Source organism: Gymnodraco acuticeps, unplaced genomic scaffold, assembly GCF_902827175.1.
Source record: "Gymnodraco acuticeps unplaced genomic scaffold, fGymAcu1.1, whole genome shotgun sequence".
NCBI classification, from domain to species: domain Eukaryota; kingdom Metazoa; phylum Chordata; class Actinopteri; order Perciformes; family Bathydraconidae; genus Gymnodraco; species Gymnodraco acuticeps.
In genome coordinates this window covers 1523308-1546130 of record NW_022991818.1, presented here as the reverse complement: position 1 = coordinate 1546130, position 22823 = coordinate 1523308, and the positions used below count along the sequence as shown (strand labels likewise).

General features: G+C 38.8%; 1 protein-coding gene across 4 annotated transcripts; it reads right to left on the bottom strand.

Moving 5' to 3' along the window:
- Nucleotides 1–361: 361 nt before the first annotated feature.
- LOC117535293 (voltage-dependent calcium channel gamma-4 subunit-like) lies at nt 362–21196 on the bottom strand. 4 transcript variants are annotated; one of them, XM_034199714.1, is made up of 6 exons: nt 21074–21196; nt 15230–15523; nt 12352–12603; nt 10108–10191; nt 5024–5164; nt 362–4690 (listed from the first exon to the last, which is right to left on the bottom strand). In XM_034199714.1, exons 2-6 carry the CDS (start codon nt 15258–15260, stop codon nt 3852–3854), a joined length of 1347 nt encoding a protein of 448 aa, XP_034055605.1. In that variant the 5' UTR covers nt 15261–15523; nt 21074–21196; the 3' UTR covers nt 362–3851. The 4 variants fall into 4 exon arrangements, with proteins under 4 accessions (XP_034055605.1, XP_034055604.1, XP_034055606.1 ...); XM_034199713.1 differs by lacking the exon at nt 21074–21196 and adding an exon at nt 20786–21067; XM_034199715.1 differs by lacking the exon at nt 21074–21196 and adding an exon at nt 15772–15914.
- Nucleotides 21197–22823: the final 1627 nt, after the last annotated feature.

Genomic DNA, 22823 nt, shown 5'->3' with positions numbered 1-22823 from the left:
TAACATAGCACGTTATTATTTTTGACATTTTGACTGGAGCCACGTCAACAACTCAGTCCAGTCTCAACAAAAGTCTGAGAGCAGTTGGACCTAGAACCCGACTGTGACACCAACAGTATGGCCTACAATCACTTAAGTCTTCTACCAAGTAAAACTCACTCAAATCTGCATTAGTTAAACCATTAGTCAACTTCTTAATAAACCATGGACAGGACCACTGTATTTGACAGACCAGAATGAATCATTCTTGTAATGGTCATATGGGTCTGCTTGGTAGACAGATACCTTGGAGTTTATGGTGCACCAAAAAAATCAAAGCTGTATTTCATTTTTTTCACTCAATAATTCACTTGACAAAACCACATTTTCAAATAGAACTTTAATGAATATATCTATATATTTGTATATATGTACCTTTTTGTATTTTTTGTCTTTACTAGCGAGGATCAGTATTTTGTATTGCTTCCCCTTTTTCTTATGGTCCTTTAAATGTATCGGTCTGCTGATTTGAAATACTAGTTTTCAATTTGAAGAGTTTCAGGTCTGACTCTTGTCAGTGGCCAAAGTGTTGGGAAAAGGAGCTGGTGGCTTTTAAAATGGCTTTTTTTCACATCAGGATATGAACTTAAAACAGAGAAACAGAACCTCCACTTTTAAATATACTTTACAAAAGGTAAAAAAAAAGATTTGGACGCCTTAAGTAATTTTTGTCTTACTTTTCACATATCTCAGAAGCATCATGTTGATGCTTTTTGTTTTTGTCATTTGTTTAACATGTAAACACCACTGACAACACCAACACAGACCACATTTAGCCCACTGTCCCAGCACTTAGGCTACTGACAATTTGTCACAGGCAGGCGTGAAGCCTTTATAGCCCAACGTTACAGGTGTAGGAACTCTGAAACAATATAACAATATCAATACATACCACCACTAAAATAAATGGATTAATATACATTCTATCGCCAACACTTATACACTGGTCAGAACATTAAAAAACACTGATTATTAGGCTACGTTGGTAATGTTTAGAGAAAAAAGAAAAGAAAAGCTAGGGAAAATGTCAAATGAAAGATAAAGTAGGGATGGAAATAGAGAAGAGTAATTAACTAGGACAAGAAAGACAATTGATTTTCGAAAAATAAGTAAGAAAATTATTTCCCAACAATAAAACACGAAATAACATTCACAGTATATGACAACTAGCAATGTACCGATGAGCAAGGCACGTAGCACCCAGTTGTTCCAGGGAAGCAACTAAATTACCAGCGACTACTGGGCGGTTGCCATTGAAAATGTGAATGTAAGTGCGAGGTGAAGCAGAGTGTTACTGAAAAAGAGCATGCACGCTCAGTCAACTCTCCCTATACAGATAAATGTGATGACATAATAAAATGGAGCATGATGTAAAGATGAATTTACACATGATCACCCTCTCACATTGTGCACATGCGTTCCACATAACACCACTGACTTTAGTGTACAGAAGCAAGATAAAGACAATTTAAAACAGGAATATAAAAAAATTACAAAAAGAAAAATATTTCAAAATGTATAAATACCCTGCAATAACCATTACGATCATAGAAACACCAGCAACGTGATATTAATACTCAAGGAGTTACAATCTCATTAAACCGAGAGATGATAATCAATCACTGAGAATGAAAAGACAACCAAAGGATTACCATTTACAGACATTATGTGCTTTTGTTGAAGTAAATGGATTGATAATACATAATACATTTATTTTTCTAGTTTGTCAAATAGTAGATAGTTATAGCTAAAAGAGAGATGGAGGAAAGGGGAACTGAAGCTATAGCAGATGTGCTCTTTCCTCTTTCCCTCCTCCTCCAACTTGTCTTCAACCAGGGTTGAATTCAACTTGCCAACGCAACTGGTCCAAAAGTGCATTCAGAGTTCAGTTTGTTAGTCCAAAGGTCAGATTTAGGACATGTGTATAGGTTTCAATTCAAAATGTCACACAGTACATCTATCACAAAGGTTTATTTTCTCCTTAAAGCCTCTAAAATATATGCTGCGCACAAAATTTGACTTTGTTAGAATTTTTTATAGAGATCATTTATAACTTATTCAATAATCCATTATGTGCTTGTGTTATAAGATAGGAACTTGGTTGGATAATATGGTTGATATTTCATATTAGCGTAACAAGATTTAAGTATTTAGCTAAGTTCTAACTAAAACACCACCCCCTGAGTGTAAACTGAATTGACCCCCACCCTGTGGCCTGGTTGCAGCCCTTTGCAGGAACACTCAACTGATGCTACCTTGTAGCCTTCGGTATCACATTTTTTTCATAAACAGTCATACAAAACCTGAAATATATTTTTGCAATTAAACTTCACAAATATCTCGTAAAAGTCCATCTTTACAAGTACGTCCTTTGACATAGAAGGAGCATTTAGCAACATTTCTACTCTCTGCAGTGATTTAATAATACCTCGGCCAGCTATTGAAATATCTGGGTTTGAAACCATTCTCCCAAACCAAAGCTAAACCACATTTTAAGTAATATCTTGCAATATAATTAACTGTTTGCTAAACGTTTCTGTTGTAGCTGTGCTCCAATTAATACCTTTAAAGAAAACCTCTTTATGTTGCACTTTTTGCAAACAAAGGGATGTTCACTTAAGACAACAACTTTCAGTAAGTTGTTAACGCAATTCCTACTGTCAAGTGAACCAAAAACTAGTGAATCAATAATAGCAGTCTACTTCCATTTGGACAGAGCAAATATTTGACAGGTTTAATACAAGTCTCAAGCAATTCATTGCCAGACAAAGTAACTTGTTCAGATGGACATTTGTTACGGTGTTTGCCCAAACTGTGACAACTGGCAGTGGTGTAATGGAGGCGAACAGGGGAATCTAGAAGTCTATGGCAGTGCCTTTCTCTTGGAGTGTGGAGAATGCCCATCTGTTACTGTAATTACTTTGAGGTATGATGAAAAAATAAACAGTGTGTCAGCCTCTTCTCATGTGTGCGTGTATGAGGGTCAGTAGATTCAATATGGCTATATCCTACTCTTGGGCCTCGAGGTTAAGTGGCTACTGTTGACCTTGAATTGGCAATCAAGTCATCACTGAGCAGTTTGTTACTTGGCTGAATGTAACCTACCCGTCTGTGGCTCTCTGTTCTTTTTAAAACAGGAATGTGACAGAAAATTGTGGCTTGAAACATTTGGCCATTCTTTGCTTTTATTATTTACGATGCTTTAAAGTTTCAAGAAGTATACCGGAAATAATACCAGAAGGCATAGATTTGTTGGTCTGTAGGATTAAACTGAACGTCTAGATGTGAAACAACTCTAACTCTAACCCTTACATTAGATTCAGTTCAGTTTAAACAGGGTTGCTAGCGCCTCACAACACTAAAGCTGTACCGGTTCTTCTTGTTTGAGTTGTAGTTTGTATTCCCACAGCAGCTGATTCAATGTAGAAGCGGAGAGAAATAAATAACTACTGAGCTTCCCTACCTACTCAGCAAGGCACTTACAACCAACTGCTGCACCGAACCTAGTGTTATTGGGAACATCCCAGTTGTGTATGAGTGACGTTGTAAAATAATTAAGCTTCCTTTTTACTGAAGCCTCCACTGCACCATTGCTGTATAAATTGTTGACAAACAATGTTTTGCCTCTTAAGTCATGACCATTTAAAGCCATTGTCTAGAAGTTGTATATAATCTCAGGTGTTATATGATTGTTTATGATATTGGTAAGTAATTATGGCAGTTAGATACCCCAGGCTCAAAGACTCTCCCTATTTCATCTTAAATACCTCTAACATCTCAACTAATGTATTCCTCCTCTTTGAGTTTTAGTTTTAAACTGGCGTAGTTTTCCTGTTGAGTGTATCCGAGTTGCTATCCCTGTCCCTTTTGGCCGTCAGTCGGTCCAGGGTCCCCATGTTGCCCCTGTCCCTCTCCATGGTGGCTGTAGATATTGGAGCTGTCTGGGCTGGTGTGGTGGCGGATGTGGAGGTATTCAGCGGTGCTGCATTCTGGGCTACAGCCGCTGCTGCCGCCAAGTTGGACTTGGAGTGGGATGGGAGTGTGCCGCTGCTTATAACCGCTCCTCCTCCTCCTCCACTGCCACTGGAATCCTTCGGGAAGTAGTTGTGGAGCTGGTACAAGGTAGCGCGATCCACCGTGCCATACAGTGGTGGGGCGCCGCCTCCTAGGCTGCCAAGCTTGGAGTCCCTCGACAGGGTGTACATGGAGATGTCGCCGCCTCCTCCACTTCCACCGCTGCTGGTGTGGTGCGGGTTGGGCAGAGTGGCCACAGAGAAGGGTGGAGCAGAGGGCGGCAGGCTGAAGGTCTTGGACGTACCAATGGGAGAGTTCTCCTGTGAGTGTGGGGGGTCTGTCGAGCGAGAGCTGGAGCGAGAGCGCCGTCTGAAACGGTAGCTGGGCAGTCGCAAAACGGCGTGAGTGGTGCTCTTGAAAAGGTCGCTGCGAGATCTGCAGCGCAGCTCCTTGTTCTTCTCGATGTAGATGTTGACAGCGAGGACACCCACCATCTCAGCCAGGATGAAGGACAGGCCGCCAAAGTAGAAGGACCAGCCGTAGGAGTAGTGCCACTTCTTGTCCTCATCCTTCTTGGGGGAGATGTCGCTCAGAGCTGCTGAGATGTACACGATCACTCCAATGATATTGCTTAAGCCTGAGGAAATATACAAGTCTTTAAGTATAATTGCTCCTCAGAGGCACATTAACCTGCAGCTTCATTAAACTGTTTTCCAAGCAGAGATATTGGAACTGTTTTTTTTTTATTATACCGTTTAGACGCAGGCACCATATACAAATCTATCTGCATATCATACATACACATTCTCATTATGTTTGTATAAGCAGATCTGAAACATTAGAATGTATGTGAGAAGCACATTACATTTCGCTTTGAGTGGAATATGACTGAACATTTTCAACTATGGCTCAAAGCAATGAGTACAAGAACAATGGTTTCTGCCAAAACCAAGATAAACTGCAGTCTTACCTGCAGCTACAAAGAGAATCCCTCCACCTAGAATTATGTTTCTTTTGCTCTTGTAGAAGCCGCTGGCAGCAACACACACTCCACCCAGCAGAAGCAATATGGCGCTAAGGATGGGGAAGATGCTTGAGGCGCGCACCACACCTGCAGGAGAAAACATTATCAGAAACACATCATGTGTGTACTGAAATATTACTTTTTCAGGACATTGTTGTGTGTAATAAAATGATTAATTCTATATGTTTCAAATGAAGTACAACTAGTGAGGAGACTTTTTGGGTTCAACACCATTTGAAGGTGCAAAGTTAACAGCCTTGTGAAACTCCTGGGAGATGAGGTGTTACTATACCGATACGTGCTACAGAGCTGACACTACAACTTGGCTCTCTAACAGTAACTATTTTTAAGTTTTCTACATAATATTCATAAAATGATGTCATTTGGGCTCCGTGGAACAACACATTTTGAACAGAATGCCTGGATTTAAAACTGGTGGTAGTAATTGAAAGATGTGGGGAAACCTGTTAAGCCCGAGAGACCCCGGGACCGGGGCACTGCCGCAACATCTTGCAGGAAACAGTGTCTGAGGGCATGTTCATTTAATAAACTATGAATGTTTTATATCCATGTAACGGGAATAAACTCATCGAACTGATCATTATTCATTTTTTTTTCAAATAAAACCCACAATGCTAACGCTGAGCATCTGAATTAGCAACGAGCGAAAAATGCTAACAGATTACAGTACCGAAATTCACTCACAAAACCTTATTATGTATCTTTTCTGCAGATCCATGACATTGTTTCACATCGTGAGGTGACACATAATCAAAGGGTACCCTCATTATCACTCAATTATACGAACTTGCGGAGATAATAACAAGAACAGACATCAAAACATGTGGCGCTAGGTAGCTAAAAACGCTAACATGGTTTACCTGTGTCGTAGTCTGGTCAAAAGTGGTCTTCAATGGTATTAAAACGATAAAAACGCTGCTGAAGTTAATCCATAGGTTAATCCAATGTGTCTGTGTCCCTTTGAAATGATTTCTGATAATCCATAAAGCAATAAACCTGCTTTTCCGTTTCCAGATGTCAGAGCTAGTGCTATAGCTCTTCATTTCATTTCATTTCAAACCTTTATTTATCCAGATTGTCCCTTGAGATCATAGATCTCTTTTTCAAGGGAGACCTGCAGCAATTAGGTTCCACATGAAACATAAAACAACATAAAACAATAGAGGATATCATTCAACATATTTACAAGCTACATTTACATACCTATCAACATTTACAAATACCCATAGTTTCAAAGAGCATTTCACTTAGACTTGCTTTAAAAACATGCAGAGGAATAAAATTGCTCAGTTTCAATTGTAGCTGTAGACTGTTCCAAGCAAGTGGCGCTGCGCACATAAAAGCTGTCTTACCTAAGACAGTCCTTGCTCTTGGCACATCTAACAATACTTCATCATGCGATCTCAGACAATAGCTGCTTGCAACTCTCTGTGTTATCAGTGAACAGATACGGGAGTTTACCCAAGCTTTATAGATGAACATGTACCAATGACTGAGCCTCCGTACAGTAAGTGATGGCAAACCTGCCCTGGCATACAGGGTACAGTGATGAGTAAGTGCTTTACAGTTAGTGACAAATCTCAGTGCACTGTGATAGGCGGCATCTAACTTGTTCAGGCAATAGGCAGGTGCTTTCATATACAACAAATCACCATAGTCCAGCACAGGTAAAAAAGTCACAGTGACTAGCCTTTTCCTGGCCTCAAGCGAGAAACAGGACTTGTTTCTGAAAAATAAACCTAGTCTAACCCTCAGCTTTTTAAGCAGGTTATTTACATGAAATGTAAAAGTGAGACAGTCATCAAGCCAGATACCAAGGTATTTATAACAGGCAACCATTTCAAGTATTATTCCTTGCGCAGTTACAATATCCAAAACAGGCTCTGGTGTCTTTTTAGCTTTAGAAAATAGCATTACCTTGGTTTTATCAACATTTAAAATAAGCTTAAGCTCAGCGAGCTGAGTCTGAATAATGTTAAAAACAGCCTGTAATTTAACAACAGCCTCCTTAATGGAGGGACCTGCACAGTACATCACGGTATCATCCGCATAAAAATGTAAAGTAGCTTCATCGACATTTTCACCTAAACTGTTGATATATATGGAGAATAAAAGTAGACCTAAAACAAAACCTTGGGGAACACCATTAGCAATGTTCAACCACTCAGAAGTGAGCCCATCAAAGTGAACACATTGGGACTTTTCAGAGAGGTAGTTCCCAAAGGCTGGATATGCCTATACTGGCTAGCCTCTGCTTTAAGATGCGATAATCGACGGTGTCAAATGCTTTGGAAAGGTCAATAAATAGAGCTGCACAACTCTGCTTATTGTCTAAGATACTCGTAATGTCATTCACCACTATCATTGTCGCAGTGATGGTGCTATGTTTCTTTCTGAAACCTTTTTACATAAAAACTCCTTTACCTGTTCACTCACTAGGCATTCGAGCACCTTCGCCAGAACTGACAATTTAGAGATTGGCCTATAGTTATTTAAAATAGTTGCCTCCCCTCCTTTTAGCAAAGGCAAGACATAAGCTGACTTCCATACTTTTGGGATTGCATTTGTGCTGAGGTTAAAAAAAGCTCTATATCTTCACTCTCATGCAAAACTGCGTCCGCGAAGCCCCCACCTTTTTGTTTTACCGTGTGTGTGTGGGGAAATCCCCCTTCGATTCTATTGGCTCTAACGGTCAGAGAGAGATGTCAATCAGCAAAATCGACAAAGGGGGGCCATAGATATGGAAAATCCACCCAAATTACCCCAGAAGTGTTTTTCTTTTGCTAAATCTCTCGAAAAAGGTCAAATTTCACTTGTTTTTCAATCTTGATACAGGGTACTTATTATATGTTGTACTTTGGATTCCTAAAGCTTTTAGTCTACTAACCCATCATCCAAGGGTATTTTCACTATAAGTAACAAATATTTTTTGGACGGACACTATAATTTACAGTTTTTTACTATGTTCAATCTGAAGTTTCTTTAAAATAAAAAACATCTATATTGATTCTGACTTTTCTACATCCAACTCACAGGTTTATCATTACTTTGAGAAAAAAGATTATTAATTTAACCCTTTTAGAAGGGAAGATATGGTCATTTGTTCTGGGAATGTCATTTTCGAGCCTGAGACCTGAAAAACAGGCTCAGGGCTAAACAGGTTAAAAGAGGCAAGGAATATTTAACCAAAGTGCGATATTACGTAATTTATAAAAAAATTATTTGGAGGTTGGAGCCATATTATGCAACCAAAGTCACAATGTCCAGCCCTAACCCTAAGCAGGCTTTTTTTGACCCATGCAAGTCCCCAAACCTAACAGAACTGCAATGTTAATTTGCTAGAATACTTTGTGAACTGTGTTTGAGTCTATAGATTTTATAATAGATGGAAGCAGGACAATCTCAAGCACCTAAAACTACTCTAAAGTAGTTTATTCTAATCTGCAGACACCTTGAACTTTAAAGTGAATCTGACATCCGTGCATAAAGCAGTAGTGATACCGTACGAAACATTATAAAAGATTAAAATGCTGCAGCTGAATAGTTATATCTCTAGCAGGAACATGTGGAAAAAGCAGAGTCTTCAAGTTTTCAAGGTGACTTTTCCAGCTGCGTTATCTTTTGTTTGCCTCTGAAGAGAGAAGATACTGCAATGATAAGCATATACTCAAAGAAACTTCTGTCAGACATGTCATACAGAGGTTGCAAATGTATTGCTATGTCATAAATACTTGTGTATTCTGCTCTTGCTCTTTGCACTTTTCTTGCATTTCATGTATTTGTATTTGCTATGTTTGTAAATTTCATTTTCTTAAATGTTTTATGTGAGGGACTGCGGATGGAAAGTAGCTCAAAGCTAAATCCGGCATATTTACGCTTGGCACATTTATTGTTTTAAGTGTTCATTAATGTGCAATGTCCCTACCAAATAAACAATTACAAACAAAAAAAAAAATTATTATTATTATTATTATTATTATTCTCTGCATTTGTTTTTAAACGGAAAGGGGCTCTGTGGCTCGTGTGTGAGTCTTCCGCATATTTCATTGATTATCTGGATAAGTAGCTGATAGGAAAGATTTCTGAGCTTTTGGGGTTTTGTGGTGATTTAGGGGGCAAATCCCTAGTGTGTGGTTCTTAACCAAAAGTGTATTATTACCTACTCCAATGAGGTTGAACTTTTAGTCCTATCATGTAAGTCAAAAGAAGAGGCACAATTATTAGTTGACTAAAATATATGTAAATCAATGGAAATATCATACATCTGCAGCTATTTTGATGACTGCTGATGACAAATTGGTTAGAGCTCCTCGATATTTAGCTTATTTTCTCAAATATAATTGCCCGTTTAAAAGCTTTTGTGTTTTTTTTGGACCGAACAAAAAGCTTGTCATCCAAAGCCACCTATTACATTTAATTTTATTAAAATAAATTTAAAAACTTTGAAAAAACTTAAGATATTTAATTCAGTCAATGTTGCAAAACAATACAGACACAAAAATCTTAGGTAGCATCACAGCTTCCTTCACATAAATATATATCTTCTTATGATATATGGATTGTGAAGCATACAGTTGGTAAACCAACAGGTTCAGGGCTGTACGAACAGGATTTGCTATCACAATGAAAGCAGGATGTGAAACCAGAATCCTGAGCTGAAAATAATCCATTAGTGAAGGCTGTTCTTTCAATCCATCTGTGAAAAAGCTTTCTGTACACCCCCAGACTCCCAACCCCATGCACCTGGGCATTTATACACACACACACACACACACACACACAGACAAATGCACACAGAGTTACACACACATTTACACACACCTCCAGGAACACTTTGCTTGAATCTGACATCCGTGCATTGATGTCCGCCCACCATCCCCTTCTGTCCTTTCTGTATCCATGTGTGATGGAAACTGCATGTGTGTGTGGTGTGTTCTGTTGAGATGTGTGCGCACACTGTGTGTACTGCAGGCTCAATGTGTTTGTGTGTGTATGTGTATGTCACTCACGCAGCAGATACTCTGCAGAATCTTGGTCATAGTCTGCATCATCTGGGAAATGATCTATCTGGGAACACACACCTTGCTTCAAACCTGAAAAAAGGCAGAGCGGAAGAGGAGAAGAGGGTGAGAAGAAGGTAGAAAAACCTGCAACTCACAAGGAAGAGCTGATAATTGATGAAATACAAGGTTGCCAGAATGGTAGAATAAAAAACGAGAAGACAAGAAAAACAATGAATAGAGAGAATTAACAAATTCAACAGACGTAGAGGCAGGAGAGACAGACAAATTGATGAAGCAAAATCAAAACATTAGATATAAAAGGGGACAATGAAAAGAAGAAAGACCATAACGTTATTGAACAGAAGAATTCAATATGATGCTTCTGCACTGGCCAATCAGATAAATAGTTGTGGACTAAAAGTGTACACCTGTGCTAACGACTCTATGAGTTAAATGCTAAAGTTAGCCTGCTAACATACTCAAAATCACAAAGTTTGGCAGGTTTATTGCTTACCATGTTCAGTATCTTATGCTAATCCGCAACGATACAGCTAAGGCTGATTGTTCTTATATTTTGGTCAAATGTCAGCTTCAAGGTGGTGAGGGGAAAAGTCTGAGTATAACCAGTCCTTGAGGACACGTCAGAAAGATTCAACCCTAGTGGACCATGAATGTGTGTGCATTCCAATTTTTGGTAATCCTTGTTGAGATATTTCAGCCTTGTATAAACACATGATTGGGCTAAAAAAAACTGTCAGGAAAAGACCTGAGGTACTATAAGATATTTTCAAGACATACTATGACATACATCAATTTGACAGAAATAACAATCTATTAGGAGCAGGAATCCACAATTTGCACAGTGGACAGCAGATTGGGTTGAGAGGGCAGAGCATCTTTCTAACACCTTGGATGATTTCTAAAAAGCTTGGAGGGATACAACTAGAGGTCAATGTTTTGTTACCTTCGCTATAGACAACGTGGCAACTCAGGTCATATCACAAACAAGGGTCTTTCAGATGTAAAAGGTGGCGTAAACTAAACATTTCATTTGATGGATATTGACAACATTTTGTTGTTGATTTGATTGGAAAAGGCAGTTAAAAAATGCTGTCCTAATGCTGTTTTAATGAAAGCTTTAGCGCAAGTTCAATAAGGAAGACCTAACTCGAGTCACTCACACGTCACTCTATGGCTCCCTTCCCCCCTCATTAAATATGAGGGCGTCACGCCTCAGCAGCCAATTGCTGCACATGCTAAATGCCTTAAATACCTGCTCTTCCTCCCTGTCAGTTGTCATTGCAGATGATCACACGCAACCCGCCTCCACCCCTCTCGCCTCCCGTCTCCTTCAGGACAAAGCTAAACCTTCCTCCTTCAGACCGGTCTCACCTACTCATCACCACCACCAGTGTCTAGACCCCGGGGATTTCATCGGAGCGGTGCTTTCCCTCCTGAATGATTATCCTGCAAACCGGGGGCCTAATCGCCAAAACACCATTACATTCTCCTGTTGTATTATCATGGCAATCATTTCATTCATATGACGTGTAAACAATAAATATGTAATTCTTACATCACGTCTCTCCGGTTTGAACTGGTGTTGAAATGCACATGATCACACCTTTAATTTAAACACGATAACCGTACAATAGATACCTGCGTCATGGAAGCCTCATCTTGCATATGTGAGTGTTGCGTGTGCTCTGTCTGCCAGCTTCAGTAATGCAAGGAAACCACGTTATCAGTCACTGCATGAGCCACCACTCAAGTATGAATTCAGGGGCATTGTGATTGTGAGTTTTAAGTTGAATATATAATGAGTGTAATTATTTCTGCTTGTCTGTTAACAAAAACGCAACGAGGGAAAAATGAAGCAAAGTACAGATAATGTTTATACATGTTCTTAAATGTTCTTATTTGAAGTTCGCAACAATGCCAAAAAGTTATAATTTGCTGTCTCACTGCGTCATAAGTTTGAAAAAATATAACCATCAACAACTCATGCAGAAGTGACAATTTGAGGCCTGCACCTTACTTACTATGAGATGTTATTCTCATAACTGACCTCATATCCAAATCAAGAGCAAATCAGTAAAACACACAAATGAGTAGGGCAATGGGAGTAAGAGAACACCTATGTATGTCTGTTCTAATCACACTGATGATCACATTGACCTTCACAAGACCCTCCAATGACAAGCACACGTATTTTCTGCCCAATTGTGGGGTCCACACAATCAGCTTTACCTTCTAGGCAGCAGATCCTCCAGAGACCAGAGTGGGTGAGTGCCCCTGGGTCTTTCTTGTCCTTGTTGTTGGAGTCCTCCTGGGACGAGTTAGCCGTGCTGTTGCATATGAAGGCACGGGCGTACAGCCAGTAGTCTGTACCGATGGCCACCGTCATCAGGGCGAAGGCCGCAAACGCCCCCATGGTGGTCAGCAGCACCTGGATGCCCCGCTCACACCACACCAGTGCTGGACGGGGAAGGAAACTAATATCTGAGAAGAAAAAATACATGAATATCAGATATCTAAAGTACATACCAGAACACATGATAATACTTTAGATCTTTAAATTACACATGGATTTCTGAAAGATTATTGTTGAGCGAAAGCTGTGGCAAGATGTATACTCTTTGTATTGATTTCAGTCTCAGGTATCACTTGTAATGAGTGATATTTTGGTCACAAGTTTGATTCTTTTACCCATTCAAACGCCATAGTCATCCTCTGATTATCACTGATCACAACCATTGTGCTTGCATGCAGGTTACAAATTAATTTTGAGAACTGACAGCCAAATAAGAACATAATGTATATATCTATATGTGAAAACTAAAAGCTTTTGTTGAAGTCGTCCATTTCCAAGGGTTTCATGCCACCCTGTTCACAATTCATTCATGGACCTAACGGATATGCTATTAATGCAATAATAGAACTACTGTCCCCTATGGGTTTTCTGTGTGTGAGTGGTGTGAGCTAGTGACTTTTCTTTGAGTGACGGCCTAAAGCTGTGAAGAAGAAGAAAATTGGAAGCACGCAGCAGAGAAACAAAATGCCAATCCGATGTATCAACAACAAATATAACATTAAATATACCTACACAAACAATGTTAAGTGGAAGATGGACATCTTGAAGACATACATTCCTAATTGTCAATGAGTTTCCTAAATGTAAAATGTAATCCTTTCATTGATAGATTGGTGGGTTCCTTCAGCAGGAGGGAACATCTGAAATTGGACCTTCCTGTCAAAACCTGCAGTTCAAAATGACTCACTTTTAAAATGCTTTCAAATCGACAAGTTGCAGGTATGAAGAATAATGAATACAATTATCAAAACACCGAAAGGCAAATGCAGATAAGCAAGACATAAACGGTTGCAGGGTCTTTAGGTTTACCTTCACATTAACAAACATAGAGGGTCAAATAGACAAGAGCGTAGTGGATGACAAGACAAGAAGAGGTGAGAGGAGGAATAAGAAAAAAAGAGGAGATAAGAGACATAAATAGAAGCTGAGAGGTGAACAGTGAGAGGGCCGACAAGAGGGAAATTGAAACACAACACATATGTTGTGCTTCAGGAAACATCTAAGGAGACGGAGAGATCTGCAGAGGTTCTATTTAACCATGTAGTGCCTCAATAGGATTTCAACTATTTGAATTAAAATGTATTTAGCAACATGATTTCCGTAAATGCATTATATAAGAGGTAGGTTAATGTAAACAATTGATCGAACATAGAATATTAATCCCAGTGTGGGTTAAACTATTCAGTACATCCGCTGGCATGAAGGATGTTTCTATGGCAACACAAAAACTCAGACCACAAGTAATCTGACCCTGAAACTGACCCTTCCTAGGGTTAGTCCAAAAAACACTGAAGGACACGGCAATCATTATTTTTGATTGATTTTGCACGTTAGTTTCTATTACATACTCTATACATAAGTCTGTGTTTGCAATTTATCTTAACGTATTCTTTTGTATTGGTTGTGAAAAGAAACATTTAACAACAAAAATGTTTGAGTTATGGTAATAATAATCAGTAAGACATTGTTGCTTGATTTGATTTGCACAGCAGTATTGTTAAAAAGAGGAGATGGTGAGGAAAATCATTGTTACCATTGAATCTTTCTAGTTTAGGGCAGAACAAATACTCATACGTTAATTGTAGATTACAAATGTCTACCTCGAAATTAACAGCTCATTTTGAAAACGGAATATTAAAATGTATTATTTTAGAGAATGTTTTATCTTTCATCTACATTTGAATTCAGAACTTTCATAAAGACAACAATCTTAGATTTTAAATTTTCGATCAGTCAAATACATTCTAATCAATTCAATTGATATACTATTGTGAAATATCACGCATTGTTTTATCCATAGACACAATCAAGGATTTCTTTTGTTTTACCTCGCTGTTTCATGATGAGATGAGGAACAGTATAATACAACATGGCAGCAACATGTGTCCTCCATGTTCCCACTTCAAATATTTCCTGCTATAACAAATAATACCAACACGCAGTTTCTTCCTGTGTAGACAATAAAACACGTGACATTTATTATTTTACTTGATACTGATTGGTTAACCTCGTCAAAAATGTATGGGATACATCAAATCAAGGCTGATTTTTGCATTTGAAATGAATAAATATATCTGTTTTCCAGAGCCAAACAACACCATGAACACCAAAAGCCATTTCAGAATATTCCAGTATTGCAATTGCTTTTAATTTATGCCATCACTGAATATAAATATTTGAAACAACATGTGCTCTTAAATGTCATACCTGCTTATCCAGTATGTCAGCACTCCCTTTAATGATGTCCATTCTACATAAAAGCAAACGTTTAGCTCGCTAAAACTGATGCTGGGGCAGATTAATCAACGCCACTTGCCCTCTGAATCCAGACCTCTGTACATCTACACTCCAGAGTGTGTGTGTTTCTGGTTTCCTGCAAGATTGTTTTCATGTGCTCATTTGTGTGTTTGAATGTTTCTTAAATACCTGTAATCATGTTTGGATGTGTCATGTATGTGCATATACAAATCCACATGTGCATCACTTTGAAAGTGTTGGTGTGTGTATGTGTGTGTGTGAGTGTGTTTGTGTTACCTGAGGGCATGTTTCTGCCTTTTGCCTCCATCGCTTCTCCCCCTTGCTGCTGCAGTTCTTCTTCGTCGGTGAAGAGCGCTCCGTAGCCCCGGTCCGAGCCGCCTCCATCCACCGTTTATCCTTCGCACTTCTCCCCTGCCTCTCCCTCTCCTCTTATCCCTTCTTGTTTTTACTCCTCTTCTCCTTCTTCCTCTCTGTAACTTGAGCACTCCTCTCTGTTCCAGCGAGCGGGGGGCGATACTTCACTTGGTGTCCTCTCCTCTCATTGAATTGTCATGGCAGTCATCTTAGCTACTGAGAGTAGAAAGAAAGAGGCGGAGGGGGGTAAAGAGCAAATGAGAGGAGTGACAGAAAGGGAAGCAAAACAAAAGAAGATTTGAAAGAGTGAGAGAAAGAGGGAGAAAGGATGGATATGATTAAATAACGTGACATGGGTTTAGAAACCAGGGGATGCTCTTGCACAGAAGCATCTCCTACACAAACAATGTTTTCTACATGACGATGATAATATATGTTTGAGTAAACAAACAAACATCCATAACCTAATGCCGACGGGAGGAAACGAGCCCCCTGTCAAACAAGAGAAGCTGGTCTGCCTCTCCACAGAGAGCGATATAAAGCAATAGAAAAGAACAGGCGATGCGAGTGAGCGTGCTCTAGTCCATTGCCATGGCAACAGTGAATTCTAAAGTCTATGGCGAAGCTGGCGAGTGTGTATGTGTGTAAGTGTTTGTGTGTGTGTTGGGGGAGTAGAGGGATGGATCAAACAGTTGAGAGGATTTTGCAAGGAATAAAAAAAAAAAAAAGGTGTGTAACTTCCATTGGTCTGCAGAGGAGCCTGTATGTCATGAAGGATGCAAGCTTACACACAAACATACACACACAGGTTTATATTCTGATATGCAGAGTTGCATATCGCACATGAGGAATGAACATTCACAGGAGATATGACAGACTTGTGAGTCATTAGCATCGTGGTCACAGTGTCTGGGCATGTTTCATCCATCCAACTGTCTCCCTGTTGGTGCGATGGCTTGTGCTGGTTCATGCTTTGAAATGCACAATGCAGATGTCTCAAAGCTGAAAGATCCGAAACAAGTAGGGAATCGATTCCTTGCTTGAGGACATTTCAGCAGAGCGGCTGCTTTCCTCCTTGAACTCACTTCCTACATTTCAACAAGCAGAGTCTTTCAGAAGAGAAAATCCCCGTTAGCACTGACATACAGTAGGGTTAGGTTTTTCATAGATTTTCTGCAAGATGTAGCCAAAACTGTGGAGCACTAAACAATCCACTTCATAGCTAATAACAGAAGAACAGCAGGGAATCCCATCAACAGTATTACTAAAGGACTATTTTGCCCACATTTCATTGACAAAGGTACACTATCAGATTTGAATTAGAAAATGTGTCTGTTATGGAGCCCAGTTTTAAAACTACAAACCATCCTCTTTTCAAGTTGTTCTACTGACAAATACCTGACATAATCATGACACTTGTGTCAAGCTAGACATTGTGAGAATGGATCTTTTGTAACCTCAAATGGTGATTGTTTCGCAAGCAATATTTTGCAGATGAAGGGTTCAGGTGCTATGGGTTGCTTTGGGAGGCAATTGCAAACCCTATTGTCATAGTTTGGAGGAGAAGTTACAAGTGTTGGTGAACATTTTCCCCAAAATATGTCCAATGGAGGTCTTCAAAATGTTGGACCCTACACAAAATGAAACATGTATATACACTAAAAGGGGCAATCAGAACATGTCAGAAATAGATCTCAGGATTATTCAGGCAATAAACGTGATCCAAGCTTATATAGCCAAAGTGGTATTACACATATTAAGCTACAAACCATACAAAGACCCATGGTAATAGAACAGGAAACCTCCAAGGACTTGATGAGATTCATAATCATTTGGACCTGGTCCCAATTTGGTTCTTTTTTTGTTTTCTTGGTTCCTAAAAAACAGAAGGACACATGAAGACAAACACCCAATAGACCAGTGTTTATATCGGGTGTAAAACTACAAGTCAACCTTCATGTTGTGCCATGTGTTTGTCATACATAAGTCACATGAAGCTACCTTCACATGATAAGAGATGTTCTCTTAGCCTGTGCTGCTTCATACAGCAATCTTTAGGTTTGTAACTTTCTCTATGGAAAACAAAGCCAGCAGAGCAGTTTACGATGGCTCATGTAAAGGCAGCTTAACTCGTTTTACAAAGTTATCGTCAACTTCGTCAACAATCACCAACCTTATTCAAACTGTTTTTTTGCCTAAACCCAAACTTCCTCACAAAAGTTAACATCAACCACAATATTTTCCTAAGCTGAGTTGTTGTATTGCCTCAGCCTAAACATCCTGAAAAAATGTGTTTATTATGAAATGACACTACGCAAGTACCGAAACCGAAATAGACACGCCGTCCCTGACACTTCAATAGTTAGAGGGATCCATACAGCCTTATAGTTGGAAGTGAGAATGTGTTGAAGATTAACAGCAAGAGGAGTGTGACATCTGGATACATTCTCTGCCAGTGCAGCTGTCTGTCCTTTGATACAATATTAACATTGACATTCCTGTAGGAAAGATTTGACTAGATTGTAATAGTTTAAAATACATTTGATAAGGCAAGCTCTAAATCACAAACTATGTGTTGCAACACAAAGGGTCTCCCATCTCATTCCTTTTAAAATAAATCCCATAGTCTGCTGTTGTGGACAAACAAAAACAGGAACTGTTCTCAGTGAAAGTAAAGAATCTAAACAGTCAGAAACTAAAGGCTTTTTTCTAAGAAAGCAAGCAAAGAGTCCATCTAGAAAAAGCTGTACAGACTGGCTGAAACTCTTCAACACCTCCACCCCCACCAGAGAATAATAATAATAATTGTTATGCTGCCTTGCATAATTTTTGGCAGATTTTCACCCTTTCAACTTTCAAAATGTCCTAGTGGAAGTGTGAAGTTTGCTCATCCATCATTCATGTTCCTCTATTAGGGACCCATAGACTGAGAGAAAAGCATTGATGTGTCATCTGTGATGTCAATCTTGGGTTTCTAAAGAGAAGCTTTGAAGATGTTATTTTAGTTGCCTGCTCAGGGACGAGCCCATGAAGCAAAACGCTGGATGAGCAAGCACCAGAGTCACAGGATGTCAATTAGGCAAACATGCTCCCTAACATCTAAGTACATTTCTGTTAGAGAAAAATGCTGGTGAGTTTTTGCAAGCTACTGAAAGCACAAAAATTGACGTTTTGCCGTAATTAGATGAATCCTTAGAATTTTATCTCATACCTAACAGTAAATCATGTTGAAATTTAAAACTGTGGCTCATACTTTGGGTCACTGCAGCATCCCACCATCAGCCATACCACCAGTATATACTGTACACAATATTTCAGGACCAATATTTCTTTTCAGGCAGACAGCAGCCAACCTTGTCAATTTAAGGCTGAAAACTGATAGGCTAACACAACACACTCTCACTCCATAATCGTCCAGGAGGACGTTTGGTCAGGGTCCCGTGGCGTGCAGTTGTGACGCTCCTAGGATCCTTCAGCTTCATAAAGGGACGCAAATAGCTTTCAACTGATTGCAATGTATTCCCATCTGCGGCGGGATTTGACGCTCATGGAAGCACGGCATTCGTTTGTGTCGGCTGCCCTTAAAGGCAATGTGAGCGTCCATTCTCATTGGATAACGGAGAATTGTACACCCGGAAGTAAGTATTCCCCTTACTGTCGATTGATTTTACAGTGATATCTGCACTACTCATCGACTAAAAAACACCAGATTATCCTTGTTAATTACACAACATTGATTGGTTTAAACTGTGTGCAATGCTTTTGTATTTTTCCCCTTCGATTTGGAGAAACAAATATTTTTTCGGAGTAAAGGATGGCAGAAGACACTACACTACCCAGAATCCCCAGCTATCGTTTAGGACTACACCATGTGCTCTGTTTGACAAACCCCGTGATTAGTTCTCAAGCTCTGTGATTGGTTGACCTCCAACTGCATTCCATATGAAAAAAAACGTTTCGTAAAAGATAAAATCATACTTTATTCAGTGCTTGACACCTGATGTCAGACAAATTGTCAATATAGGTTTCCATCTACAATCTGACATTGGACCATTCTAACCAATTTCTGTGGGGGGGGGGGGCATCATTTTCCCTAATCACTAAAGACTAATGTAACCACCTGAATCTAACAGCGCTTTGGTCGGCATAGCCATGACAACATAATGGTTTTCCTGGGGTTTTATAGTGGAATTGTCGAATTGTCCAGACCTTTGAATCCGCCCTCTGGTTGAGTTGAAATGGAGTGTAATGTCTCGACAATGTTGTCTTCCAACGTGCAAAAAGACGACCATAGCAAAGTAAAAACAAACTATGATGTTGGGCCATAATGCAGTCAAGGGAACACAGCTTGTCAACTAAATTAATCCAGCCACACAACACTGATTGGCTAATCATCCGCCACACCTGCAGTGCTCATTGATGCAGCTTCATAATTATTACTTTTTGGTCTTGTAAATGCAAATCCTTTAACATTTTCAAAAGTGATCTCTCCCTCAATTGCAATGCATTGTGTTAAACAATTATAATGATATATTTTTGGAGTAAATGATAGTGTTATTGGATAACACATCTAGTGGTCATCGGAGGAACTGCAGCTGGAAAAGGATTTTACACGTTGCATTCATGTGATTGCTGCTTTTGAAGCCCTGGAGGACCCCTGGGAGGGCCTCCAATCATAGACAACAAACAGTACAAAAGCTTGTGCTCGACCCCCCTAAAATAAACCTGCACTTTAGGCTTTCAGTGTAGATTATTAGGAAGGTTCAGGCAGCACAACAAAAACAAATGAGAAAATACAAGAAAAGATGGCCAGTGGATGCACAAAGCAGATGCTGAAAGTTCAAGGACAAATAATCCATGGACTGCATCATGAACTCAGCAACAGTCTGAATCCTGCCGTGAATACAGAGCAGCAGCAGAACATGGCATTGGTGAAGATTATAATTGCAGTGGTTGTGAGCCACCATCAAAAACCAAATCCACGGAGAGTAAAGGTGCGATATGATGGAACATCCTGTGGTGTGTGAAAATGTACCCGTGTGGCATGTTAGAATTACACAATTTTTCTATAAATACTTCACAAAATGTGTTTTTCTCAATTGTTTATAGAGAACTTTTCAAGGTTCTGAAATCAAACAAAGTGAAAGTGGATAGGTATGAAGCAATATCAGTTTGCTTCCCTATTATTATTCAATACTAGTCATATATAAATCGAAATGCAGACTTGCACTCTCTGTATAGTACATCCCTCCTGCACAGTGGATCCTCTACTCTCACAAAGGACAGGACAATACATTCTAATTTGTTATAGGCCTAATAAAAACGGGTTAAACATTTCCAGAAGGGATAATTACTGCATAAATCATTAATGAAGGGGTCTGTGGTAAGAAGTAGGCACCTTATTGTCCTAAGGTTTCCCGTTTACTGTTAAATATTTTCAAACAGTTATATCAAATATTTGCAATTTTTTCCTCTTACCTTTCAAAAACGTTTTCACCCTCTGGACTTCAGCGTTGTTTGATTAAAGCTTTTTTTTGTATGGACTTTTTAAATGGACAAAAATGCAAAGCGCTGCATGGACGTTCACTTCCCAGATGATTACATCAAGAGTACAATGTGTACATGTAGGTGAGGTGCGCTCCTCTCCAGCTCTAAGCGCGCACACGCGGCTCCCACTGATGCGCATTCATGTCGTTAATGCATGATATATGGCAGCGGAGTATTAGCGATCGGTTTGATAAATATGTCGATCAGTTATGAGCTTACCAGAGAAACTTTTGCAGACGGTTCTGCAGGTGGTGGCGAGGCACGTGCTGGTTGTTGGAGGGAGGGAGAGAGAGAGAGCAAGAGGGAGAGAGATGGATGCGTGTCACGGAAGTACTGTCTGTGAATGTGGCATTTTTATTCATAAATGGTAAATATAATACATTGGTTTTTACTTACACACACTCACATTAATTATCATTAATAATGGTAATTATTTAGTTATGCTATAATTATACTTTATTTTAAATACATGGCTGTGGTTAATTATAACATGTAAAGCTTCCAGAAATTCCTCATAAAACATTGATTATCATAACAAATGGAGCTGTTTGTCTAATCTTGTTTATGGTTAATAATTATTTTGAAAACTGTCTTTAGATTTATTGGATGAATGGATAATTATTATAGAGTTGCAATTAGTATTTATAATACCATGATAAATGGTTCATACATATTTATAAAATCTATAAACAATATTTTATAATACTTACAATACTTTGTAGACAGTTAGTTCGTTTTTGGTCCAGCAACTTCATGTGGTTATATGTTTTTTTTTAAAGTAATTTGGTTATCAACCCATACATTAAATAGTACACAATGTTATAATGTCTGCTTCATTATTATGAGGATTTAAAGTCCGATTTAATTTATTAGCCTAGACTTTTATTTATAATGTTTTTTATACAGAGTTATGGAATCTCATTGTTTCTGCTGATGTAACCACATGGAACAAGTTGATATCTCTCTTGAATATCTTCAAAAGCTTTTGTAGCTTTTGGTTTGCCCCAGCACAGAGAGTCCATTGTGGACCATTGGGTCAAATCAGAAAGAATAGCAGGGGTATGCTAGAACATTAGGCCCCCGCAAAAATAGGAATAAACTCCAGCAGGGGACTATGATATTTTTCAGAGACCACAGCCCCTATTGTCTCTGCATACTTCTTAATAATTCAATATTTTAAATAAAACACACTTATTAAATAAACATCCATATCATTGTCTAAAATCAACATTGTGCCCGATTAATCAACAAGTGAATGATTTATTGTAAGCACCACATCAAAACAAAAGTCTTTATTACTACTTTTGGACTTCATCACAGTAGCAATACTAATGTGTAGTGAATAAGGAAATGATAGCTTTGGTATTATCACTATTTCAGTATTATTAAATACATATTTCTTCTGCCATCACAATACATTTAGGTGTAGAGTGCTGCCTATAGAGCGAAACACTAAACAATGGTTTAAGTCCACAGTTGATCTTAGAGGCTTTTCCTGGAGGAACATGAAGATGTGACAACAGTGTTAAGCAACAAATACAATCAATATGAGTCCAAATATATATATAAAAATATGTAAAGGTTTTTAAATTAATTAAAATAATAATGAAAATGAAATAAAACAATGAAACTGAATTCAGAGGTATACATCGATTTAAAGAAAACAGACACTCACACTGAAATGACAAAGAAATCACTAATCAATAATCACAAACACGTAACAATAAGAAAATTCAGTAAAACAAGATACTTTGGTGGGTATGTAAAATATTTGTGTCCATATTTGACAACAACATCTTATATTCCTTCAAATTGGTGGATGTTTCAATGTCAGTCAAATTGGAAGCTATTCCATTAGGTGTTGCTATAGCAACCTAATTTTCAAATGAAACCAAATGCTGGGGGCAGGAAAAAAAAGATCAAAGTAGTCAGAGTAGTCAGAGTTGTACATGTTCACTCTTTGACTGTC

Excerpts from the sequence above, each read along its gene's own strand:
- LOC117535293 (XM_034199714.1), bottom strand. The coding sequence starts at position 15,260 with ATGGAGGCAAAAGGCAGAAACATGCCCTCAG. Across the intron at positions 12,604-15,229 it reads AGGCAGAAACATGCCCTCAG|ATATTAGTTTCCTTCCCCGT; the intron begins GTAACACAAACA and ends TTTTCTTCTCAG. Across the intron at positions 10,192-12,351 it reads GAGGATCTGCTGCCTAGAAG|GTTTGAAGCAAGGTGTGTGT; the intron begins GTAAAGCTGATT and ends GCCTTTTTTCAG.